At 40.4% G+C, this 10,959-nt stretch overlaps 1 protein-coding gene across 1 annotated transcript; it reads left to right on the top strand.

Annotated features, from left to right (window-relative positions):
- Positions 1–7,971: 7,971 nt before the first annotated feature.
- Positions 7,972–10,439, top strand: LOC141667592 (putative receptor-like protein kinase At1g11050). The gene has a single exon (XM_074474139.1). It carries the CDS (start codon positions 8,221–8,223, stop codon positions 10,159–10,161), a length of 1,941 nt encoding a protein of 646 aa, XP_074330240.1. The 5' UTR covers positions 7,972–8,220; the 3' UTR covers positions 10,162–10,439.
- The last annotated feature ends 520 nt before the right edge of the window (positions 10,440–10,959 follow it).

The raw sequence follows: 10,959 nt of genomic DNA, 5'->3' as shown, positions 1-10,959 counted from the left end.
TCAGCCTTCCAAGGCCTAAGTTTTTTTTGTATATCTTCTTTTTGAACTTCATTCATATCAGAACTTGTTACCCTTCGGGGTTATATTTCATATGTTGCTTTTCTTGCCTCTTTCTATTTTAACTTTACAATCTTAATATGCATTTGAACTTTAAACATCCTTAGATTGAAATAATTTCAAACTCTTTAATATGAAGTCTGGTTTTCCAAAACCTTACACAGCATGGGTTCGACCCTAATCAACAATAACTAGACAATGTAAATTCTACTGGAATATAAAATCCTACGCAAGCAAAGCTTCAAGGTGCTTTTAAACCTACTTGTCACAATGACAAGTGAGAATCGTACTTCGCCTATCTTACACGTAGTAAACCTTCAGGTTTTGTGCGTGCCAGGTTCTCGGGACTTCAAAACCATCCATAGTCTCCAGCTTGTAGGTTCCTCTACCCTGAACGCTCTTGACTCTGTACGGCCCTTCCCAATTTGGGGCAAGCTTTCCTTTCTGTCCGACACCAGAAGCCTCTATTTTTCTCAAGACTAGGTCACCTTGTTTGAAAAACCTCTCTTTAACCCTTAGGTTGTAGTAGAATGAAGCCTTTTTTCTGATATTCTACTATCTTTGCATGTGCTTTATCTCGCACTTCATCAATTAAATCCAGGGCGAACCTCTGCCCTTCCTCATTTTCTTCTGCATTGAAAGCCTGAATCCTTGGAGAGGAATGTGATATCTCTACTGGAACTACTGCTTCTGCCCCATATGCCAACATGAAGGGAGTTGCTCCTGTCGTGACTCTACAGGTAGTCCTGTAGGCCCATAATATTGGAAGTATTTCATCCACCCAATTATTTCTTGACTTCTCGATCCTTTTCTTTAGTCCATCCAGGATTATCCGATTTGCTACCTCTGCTTGCCCATTGGCTTGCGGGTAAGCCACAGAGGTGAATCGTAACTCAATTTCATTTTCTTCACAATACTTCTTGAATTCCTCATTGTTGAATTGTGTTCCATTGTCAGTGACGAGGATACGGGGAATTCCATATCGGCACATAATGTTTTCCCACAGGAATTGTGCAACCTGCTTAGTTGTGATTTTGGCCAAGGGCTTGGCTTCAATCCACTTGGTGAAATAATCAATGGCTATAATCAGAAACTTCCTTTGTGCTGTGGCCATGGGAAAAGGCCCCAAAATATACATTCCCCGCATAGCAAAAGGAATGGGCGAGTTGATAGAGGTCAGCATCTCGGGGGGTTGTCTAATAACAGGTGCATGCTTCTGACAGCGGTCACATTTCTTCACGTATTCTTTGGCATCATCCATCATTTCTGGCCAATAAAAACCTAAACGAGTTATCTTATGAGCCAAGGCCCTACCCCCCAAGTATTGTCCACAAATACCTTCATGCACTTCTTCAAGAGCCAAGCGTGCCTCATCGGGCCTGAGACACCTCAAGTAGGGAACCACGAAGGATCTTTTGTAAAGAATCCCATCTATCAAAGAGTACCTTAGTGCCCGAACAATTAACTTCCATGCTTCAGTTGCATCGCTTGGCAACCAACCGGTTTGAATATGAGCCTTAATGGGATCAATCCAGGATGTCCCCAGGTCTATAGGAGCCACAAGCTTAACACCTATGCTTCGTGTTTTCAAAACACGGAAGTACACACTTCCTGAACTTTCTTCTATTTCAGATGAAGCAAACTTTGATAGCGCATCTGCTTTAGCATTTTCTTCCCTTGGAATGTGTTCAACATGGCATTCATTAAATTGGGTCATCACAGCCCTTACTAGGCGAACATACTTAGCCATCGTATCATCCCTTGCCTCAAATTCTCCCTTTACCTGGGATATGATCAGCTTCGAGTCTCCACGGACCTTTAAGTTTTTGACTCTAAGTGTCCCAGCTAGACCAAGGTCAGCTATCAGGGCTTCATACTCTGCCTCATTGTTTGTAGTTGGGAAGTCTAGCTTCATAGCATACTCAATTAAGAACCCATCAGGACTTTGCAAAACCAACCCTGCTCCACTGGAATTTGTTTTTGATGCTCCATCAAAATAGAGAACCCAATATTCTTTCTCCTTATCATCCTTCTCTCTGTCCCCATTATCGATTCCCTTGTCTTGAGGTATGGTATCTTCCTGCCCCCCGACTTCTTGGTTGGGTATGGTACATTCCACCACGAAGTCAGCTAGTGCCTGGGCTTTTATTGCCGTACATGGCTTATATTTGAGATCGAACTCTCCCAGCTCTATTGCCCACTTAATCAATCTCCCACTTGCCTTGGGACTGTGAATGATATTTCTCAGGGGCTGATTTGTTAGCACCTCAATCTGGTGAGCCTGAAAATAAGGATGCAGTTTTCTCGAAGCCATTACTAGGGCTAGAGCAAATTTCTCAATAGTTGAATAATTTAATTCAGCACCATGCAGAATTTTGATGACATAGTATACGGGTTTCTGGACTTTTAGTTCCTCTTTAACCAACACCGCGCTCAAGGCGCTCTCTGAAACAGCCAAGTACAAGAACAAAACTTCACTTAGAACTGGCTTGGCCAACAACGGGGCCTGGGCCATATACTTCTTTAACTCTTCAAATGCCTTCTGGTTTTCCTCACTCCATACAAAGTCTTTGATGCTCTTTAGTGACTTGAAGAATGACAAACACTTGTCTCCCGACTTGGAGATGAACCGCCCTAGTGCAGCAACCCTTCCTGTGAGCTTCTGAATATCCTTAACAGTTTTTGGTGGTTCCATGTCCAGGATCGCCTTTATTTTATCAGGGTTAGCCTCAATTCCCCTCTTTGAGACCATCAATCCCAAAAATTTTCCAGATCCTACTCCGAAAGCACACTTCGTAGGATTCAACATCATCTTGTGGTACCTCAGGACCTCAAAAGCTTCCCTCAAATGGGTTATATGATCATTCTTTACTAGACTTTTGACTAACATGTCATCAACATAGACTTCCATAGTCTTACCAATAAGATCCTTAAAAATTTTGTTTACCAACTTTTGATAGGTGGCTCCTGCATTCTTGAGACCAAACGCCATAACAAGATAATAATAAACACCAAAGTCAGTGATGAATGATACCTTTGGAATGTCATCCTTATGCATTTTGATCTGGTTGTATCCGCTAAATCCATCCATGAAACTCAGCATCTCATGTCCAGCAGTGGCATCAATCAAAGTATCAATTCTTGGCAGTGGAAAACAGTCTTTAGGGCATGCATCATTCAGATCAGTAAAGTCTATACACATCCTCCACTTTCCATTAGCCTTCCTCACCATTACAGGATTTGCTAACCACTCTGGAAATTGGATCTCCTCAATGAAACCAGCCTCTAAGAGCTTTTCTACTTCCTGTTTTATAGCCTCTTGTCTTTCTGGGGAAAAATTTCTTTTCTTTTGTTTTACTGTCTTCCGGCTTGGATCCACGTTTAACCTGTGAGTAATCAACTCCGGGTCTATGCCTGGCACATCAGCTGCTGACCATGCAAACACATCACTATTTTCTTGCAAAAATTTCACTAACTTTCCTCTAAGGGGTTCCTCTAACGTGGCTCCAATGAAAGTCACCCTTTCAGGATCCTCGGGGTTTAAAGGAACCGAAATCAATTCTTCTGCTGGCTTTCCTCTCTTCTCGTCATTTTCTCGGACATCCATATCTTCAATAGGAAGAACCTGCCCCCCGACTCCATCTGCTCTCAAAGAGGCCACATAACAGCTTCTAGCCATTTTTTGATCTCCACTCTCTTCTCCAATCCCGTTTCGGGTGGGAAACTTCATCACTGAATGATAGGAAGAGGGGACTGCCTTGAAGGCATGTATCCCTGTTCTCCCCATGATAGCATTATAAGTTGAACTAGCCTTTACCACCACGAAATCCAGCATCTGCGTTGCTTGCCTTGGTTCCGTACCTATGGTGGTTGGAAATTTGATTATCCCTTCTACAGGACATTCTACTCCAGCAAATCCATATATCGGTATGTCGGTTGGTGTCAACTGGGAGTCGTTATACCCCATCCTTAGAAAGGTGTCGTGGAGCAAGATATCCACAGAAGCACCTTTATCCACAAGGACCCTCTTAACCGGGCTATTTCCTATTATCGGTGTTATGACCCGCGGGTCGTCATGGGGAAACTTCACACCCTCAAGGTCGGAATCATCAAAAGCCAATGTTACTTCTGTCCTGGCCCTCTTCGGGGCTTCTCCAACAATAAGCATAACCTCCCTAGTATATGCCTTTCTGGAATTTTTGGACAATCCAGCAGCAGTTGGACCTCCAAAGATCGTGTTTATCACAGGTCCTCGAGGGCGTCGCGGTCCTCCAAAAATCGCTTTATAACCGGCCCTCTGGGTTGGGTATTTCGCCCCTGATCGTCTTGGTCCCTCCTACGATCTTCAAAGTTCTTCCTTCCATTATTATTTCTGTCCCCTCCATTTCCAGTATACTTGTTCAATCTTCCTTTTCGAATCAAAAACTCAATTTCATCTTTCAATTGCCTACACTCATCGGTGTCATGGCCAATATCTTTGTGAAACCTGCAATACTTGCTCTTATCTAGCTTGGCGGGATCAGCCTTCAAGGGCTTAGGCCAACGAATATCTCTGTCTTTCTCAATCTCCATCAAAATCTGACTTCTAGGAGCATTCAGCTTAGCGTATTCAGTGAACTTTTGCCCAGGTCCTCCCTTCTTGGGGGTTGAATCAGGGTTTTGTTCGGTTCTAGGATATTTGTCCTTTGCAATATATTCTAAATCAGCTTTCCGCTTCTTGCCTCCAGTGGGCTCATTACTTACTACGGTCTTCCTCATACTTTCTTCAACCTTGATATACTTCCCTGCCCTCTCTTGGAGCTGCAACATGCTTTCAGGGGGACGTTTGGCCAAAGACATCTTAAAAAACTCGTCCCTAGTTCCTTGTTGCAGTGCTATCATGGCTACCTTATCATCAAGGTCCGGGACTTTTAAAGCCTCCTTTATGAAACGATTTAGGTAATCTCTCAAGGATTCCTTAGCTCCCTGCACAAGACTCATAAGAGATGCTGAACTTTTCTCATGGACTCTTCCACTGATGAATTGCTTAATAAAAGCCTGACTTAATTCTCTGAACGATCCAATAGAATTTGGGGGCAGGAGACTATACCATCTTTGAGCCATACCCGACAGGGTTTGAGGGAAGACCCGACAATTTATAGCATCATTCACGGGTTGCAGCAGCAATGCATTAGAGAATGTCCTAACATGATTAGCGGGGTCTCCCGTGCCATCATAGGCTTTGATAGTGGGCATCTTGAATTTCCTTGAGATATGGGCATTCATTATCTCTTCTGTGAAGGGTGGAGTTGGATCATCAGGATATCCAAGGGGAAGGAGATTGCTTGGATCAGTTCTTGGGACAGCAGCCCTTCTTCGTACCGGACCATCCAGGTCTATGACAGGAGGAGGATTTCTCCCCCTAGGAGGTATCTAGGGTCTGGTGGCCTGGTGAGCCTCCAAATCACACCTCAGCCTTTGGATTTCAGCCTCATGAGCCCTGATCCTTTCCTGCACTTCTTGGGGATTCGCCCCTGGGGTGCTTTGGGGGCGTTGCCTTCCATCGGCCATTGGCTCTTTTCCAGGACGCCTCCTTCTCGGGGCCACTTCATCATCCGAAGATTCAGAGTCTCTCTCAGTGTAAGGACCAGAAAATTCCCGATCATCAGGGATAGGACCCAAACCTCGTATATAGGGGGGCGACTGCCCTCGTGCTTCGCTTCGCCCAGCATATCCGCTTCCTCCAACCTCAGGGTGAAGGGGCATCCCATAAGGGGGGTTAGTAGTAACAATAGTTGAATATTCATACCCGACGGGTCGAGAATTCACAGGTATATGTACTTGTTGAACTTGAGGATTTGTACCTTGAATAGTCGGGGGAGTTGTCCCTTGTGGCTGAGGTTGAGTTGCCCCTATCTGGGCTTCCCCCTGAGTAGATGCATAAGTCGAATGGGGAGGAACCTCCACGGTTGACGAAATCACCTGGGTTGTCTCTGATGGTGTTCCTTCCTCTAGAGCTCTAATTGTTCTCCGTGTTCTCGCCATGGTTGTTGTTGTTCCTTCCCACAGACGGCGCCAAATGTTATGGATTAAAACTAATATATATAATTGCTGTGTTTAATAATAAGGAACGTGAGCTTCAAGACTCGATTTTGACTGCTCTTGTGTTTCGTGACTCAATCTGCCTTAACAAGATGCCTACGTACCTTGCTGATTGCCAAGGATCAAGTCAAAAAATACGTAGTTCTGATTGGTGGGGGTGAAACCCCTTATATAGATGTTGGGAGTCCTTGAATTGGACTTGGTATAGGAGACTTGGTGGGCAAGTCTCATAATTAGAATGGACTTTGGTGTCCTAGATAGTAGGAAACTGATTCCTTATCCTTTCAGGTCCCTTGAGGCTAATCTATAAGGATTTATATCCTTATCAGGACTCTTCTCAATAGCTGATTTTTCTCTTATTAATTAATTACGAAATTAATTAATAATCAGGGCTTTTGGGCCTTCTTTATTTAATCAGGCCTGATCTGGTCCATCAGGCTTAACCTTTCTGGTCTGAGTATCATATATCTTTTTATTGGGCCTAGCAGCCCACACCTTGCAGTATTTAATTACACTATCATAATTTATTTATCCCTATCAAACCTGTAACATAATGTGCTCCAATGAGACCGGCTATAATGTTAAATTTATGCTTAAAATTTTGTTAGATCCCTAGGAATATACGACAAATTTAGCCAATATGAGGAAGTTGGCTATAATTTTAGCATCAAAGGTTTTAGATGGTTAAGTGTGCAAATTTATATATATTATATATAATAATGGTCACTTAAGATTTTTTTGCTAAGGGTTTCTTTCTCCCATCAGAGATGCTCTAAACATAACTAAAAATTATTTTTTATCTTCTATTTTTTTAAAAAATAAATAAAAACATAACACAAACTTACGTTTTAATTTAATTTTATACACACTAGAGGTCTCTCATTTTCAGCTGACATTTAAAATTATATTTTCATCAAGTGATATTTCAAACATTTCTCTCTTACATAATTACATTTGAGACTATATTTTCAGCAACTAACATTTAAGACATTTATATGTAATGTTATTTGGACCAAAAGCTTGAATGCTTCGAAAGAAGCTTTCCACTCAAACCCCCTGTCAATTCTAAAAATAAAAATACATCACGGCCTTTCGTCTAAGACTATCAGTCTTTCTCTACTTTTTGCTAGATATTTAACTTTATGTTTCATAAAGTCTTTGTTTTTTCTGGGCTTACTGCATCCATGAAATAACAAGGAACCTTGAAAGAAACGTCTCGTCTGCAAATTTGTGGATAATCATATACTAATAGGTAAATATGAAGTCATTTGTTGTGTAAATCACACACATGTATATTGTACACATCTTTGTCTTTTAATAAATATGTGCAGTTGGAAACATGATGCATGATTGCATGGTTGCGCAAGTCAACTACTAATCAAATATATTAAATTTGGTTGGTGAAGTTTTTATTTTCTTTAGTTTTTCCAAACAAAAAACCCCCACCAGACACCAGAAAAGAAATTTGCAAGCAAGGTATGGGAATGGGACTATGGGGTGATACTTGTATAGTAATACACTGATATATTTTATCAAAATTTGGGTTCCTCATCTTCAATTTTTTTTAACTCAAAAAGTAAATAATAGTTTACAATTTAACAAGATCTCGTAGCAGAGTTTATTTTCCGTTCAATTCGGACTTTTGTAACTTGACTGTTTTGATATATATATTGATAATTTATAAATGACTATTAAATTGAAAAATTTATTTTGATTTTGATTATAACTTTAAAAACACTATTACCATGATGGAAAGTCATTTTTCAACTCTGAGTTGATTCCTCAAATGATTAATAATATTCCCAAAGAAAATTTTGCAACTAACAGCAACTGCTAAGAATTTCAAGTACCACATTCATCATATCCCAATGAATTTGTAGTGGTGAATAGCATTACATGAGCACTGTAATTTGATTGATGACACCATTCTTCTTTCTTGTAGAAAACACCAAAAAATCTATTCCATATAACAATCATTTTATCTATATTCTAAATGTAACAAAAAAGTCTAACAATATCCAGCTAGCTACCTCCCTCCCATTATTTTCCTATGCAGTTAGCTCCTAAGTACCATTACCAAGAATGATGCTTCATCTTGTAATGATCCCAATAACTCTCCTAACTATCTTGTCTGAAAACTGTGTATCATCTTCAAACACAAACACATCTTCATGTCCTTTAAATCTTGATTATGTTCTGAAAGTACCATGGGACTCATCATCTTGCAAAAACTACTACCATTCCACCGCTACAAGCATCAACAACAACACATGTTGCCAGACTCTGAGAAGCCTTTATGGTGTAGCCTTTGCGCAACATCTCAAGGAAACGTCTCTTTTTCGATTACCCGATGTATCGACATCCATTTCTTGCCTCTCAATCTTTCAGAAAAATTTGAACTCACTTTCTTTGCCATCGAACTTGACTACTAGTATATGTAACAATTTTGAGCCAGAGCGTTTTGTCAACACAACAAACATATGTGCTAATATCCAGACCAAGCAAGATTGGATTGATGCTGTTGGCCCATCAACTTCACTTGTCAACGCTTGTAATCAAGATTTTGAACATGATTCTACCTTGTGTGATGGTTGTTTACGAGCTGGATTTCAGGTTCAATCTGAATTATCTGCTGTTGATAAAAATGATTCTCATAAAGTCGGGTGTTTTTACTACACAGTTCTTTATGCTGCAGCTATGGCTCCTACGTTTGGCCCTGAGACTAGGAGTGCTCTTGTGTGCCCCTTTGGATTGCCTATGATTTCAACAAATAAACGATCATCGAGTACTCCTAAATTAGCCTTGATTTTTGGACTGACTGGAGCTGGTTTGGCACTTGCTGCAATGTTATGCTTGTGTACATTAAGCTGCTGGTGGACTAATTTGAGGAAAAAACGTCGCAAGCCAAGGCGTGTTTTGGGGTATGAATTTGACGTTGAGGGCGAATCCAGATCAAGAACTTCAGTCAGACCAAAGACCGGATCAAAGTGGTTTACTATTCAAGAACTTGAGGAGGCAACAGAGAATTTTTCTCCCGATAATTTCATTGGAAGAGGGCAGTTTGGTGTTGTATATAAAGGGATTCTTGACGACGGAACTATGGTTGCTGTAAAGAGACTGATTGAATCAGATTTTCAAGGCGACGCAGATTTCTGCAATGAAGTGGAGATCATTAGTACTTTGAAGCATAGAAATCTTGTGCATCTTAGAGGGTGCTGTGTGGAAAGTATAAAAAATCATCATTATGGAGATGAGGACAATACAAGGTACCTTGTCTATGACTACATGCCAAATGGGAATCTAAGTGATCATTTATTTTTCCAATTAGAAAATAATCAAGGTGGAGCTAGGATGGCTCCAAAACCACTGAGTTGGCCTAGGAGGAAGAACATAATATTAGATGTTGCAAAGGCCATAGCTTATCTTCATTACGGAATAAAGCCAGCTATATATCATAGAGACATTAAGGCCACAAATATACTACTAGATATAGATATGAGAGCAAGAGTGGCAGACTTTGGGCTAGCAAAACAAAGCAGTGAAGGACAATCTCATCTTACAACTAGAGTAGCTGGTACTCATGGCTACTTAGCTCCGGAATATGCACTTTACGGACAATTAACAGAGAAAAGCGATGTCTATAGCTTTGGGGTTGTTGTGTTGGAGATAATGTGTGGAAGAAAGGCTCTTGATTTATCAACAACAGGTTCATCTCGAAATCTTTTGCTGACAGATTGGGCATGGTCACTAGTGAAAGAAGGGAAAATGGAGGAGGTTTTTGATGCTACATTGCTCGAAAATGAGAAGGTAGAAGGTGAGGGGGATAATAATCCAAGGTGGATAATGGAAAGATTTGTGATGGTTGGGATATTATGTGCTCATGTCATGGTGGCCTTGAGGCCTACAATTTTGGATGCATTGAAAATGCTTGAAGGAGATATTGAAATACCAGCAATTCCTGATAGACCATATTATGCTGTTGAGTACACTAAAATTAGCAGTTTGCCTGGTTCTAGAAGTTAAATAGTTAGAATTGTACATAGTATTCTTATTCTTTTGTGTTGCAGCTAGAAAGTTGAAGAATTATATATTACAACTAGAATCTATTGTTAGCAAAAGTTCAAGAGCAATGGCTCATATCAATGTTACTGTGAAGAATTTCACTTGAAGCCATTATTCCTCTCCTCCAACTTGATAAAGCAGGGCTCACTCGCAGGTCAGTGATTTTGGAACATAAGAATAGAATCATCCATGTCAGGGTAACACTCTAAAACTAAACATGTTTCGGTTTTCTCATTATACAACTTAAAATAGCAAATTTTTATAAATCAATCAATTTAATTCATTTTCATATCAAATGCGTACTAATTTTGAATCGGATTTTTAGTAGTGGTAATGATAACATTTCCATGGCAGATGATAATTGTATAGGTTCAATATGCATAGACATAAATAATATCATGTGGCTAAGTAGACCATGTTGTGGCAGTTTTATCCTTGACTTAATAACATAATTTTGGATCCCCTTTTTAAGTAACATCAACCGTGAATTACAATATTCCCTAATGAATTAACTAATAAACTCTGTAAACTGGCCATTAGAATTTTGATTGTCAACTGGAGCAGATGAATGTTGCCCATACATCTAGAAAGAGAGGTGCTGACAAAATTTAAAATTGGAGCAGAGACCTAATCGTCCCAGCCTAAACACCTGAAATTTGTTGGACCCGGATCTTCCTCCAATTTCTTCAGACCAACTAGAGCTTTCCTAGTTTTCTCTCCTCTCACAAACCCGACTCGACTGCTACACCATACTTGGAA

Source organism: Apium graveolens, chromosome 6, assembly GCF_009905375.1.
Source record: "Apium graveolens cultivar Ventura chromosome 6, ASM990537v1, whole genome shotgun sequence".
Classification (NCBI taxonomy): Eukaryota; Viridiplantae; Streptophyta; class Magnoliopsida; order Apiales; family Apiaceae; genus Apium; species Apium graveolens.
The sequence above is the reverse complement of the archived record's forward strand: the minus strand, read 5'-3'. Positions and strand labels throughout refer to the sequence as shown.

Excerpts from the sequence above, each read along its gene's own strand:
- LOC141667592 (XM_074474139.1), top strand. The coding sequence starts at position 8,221 with ATGATGCTTCATCTTGTAATGATCCCAATAACTCTCCTAACTATCTTG.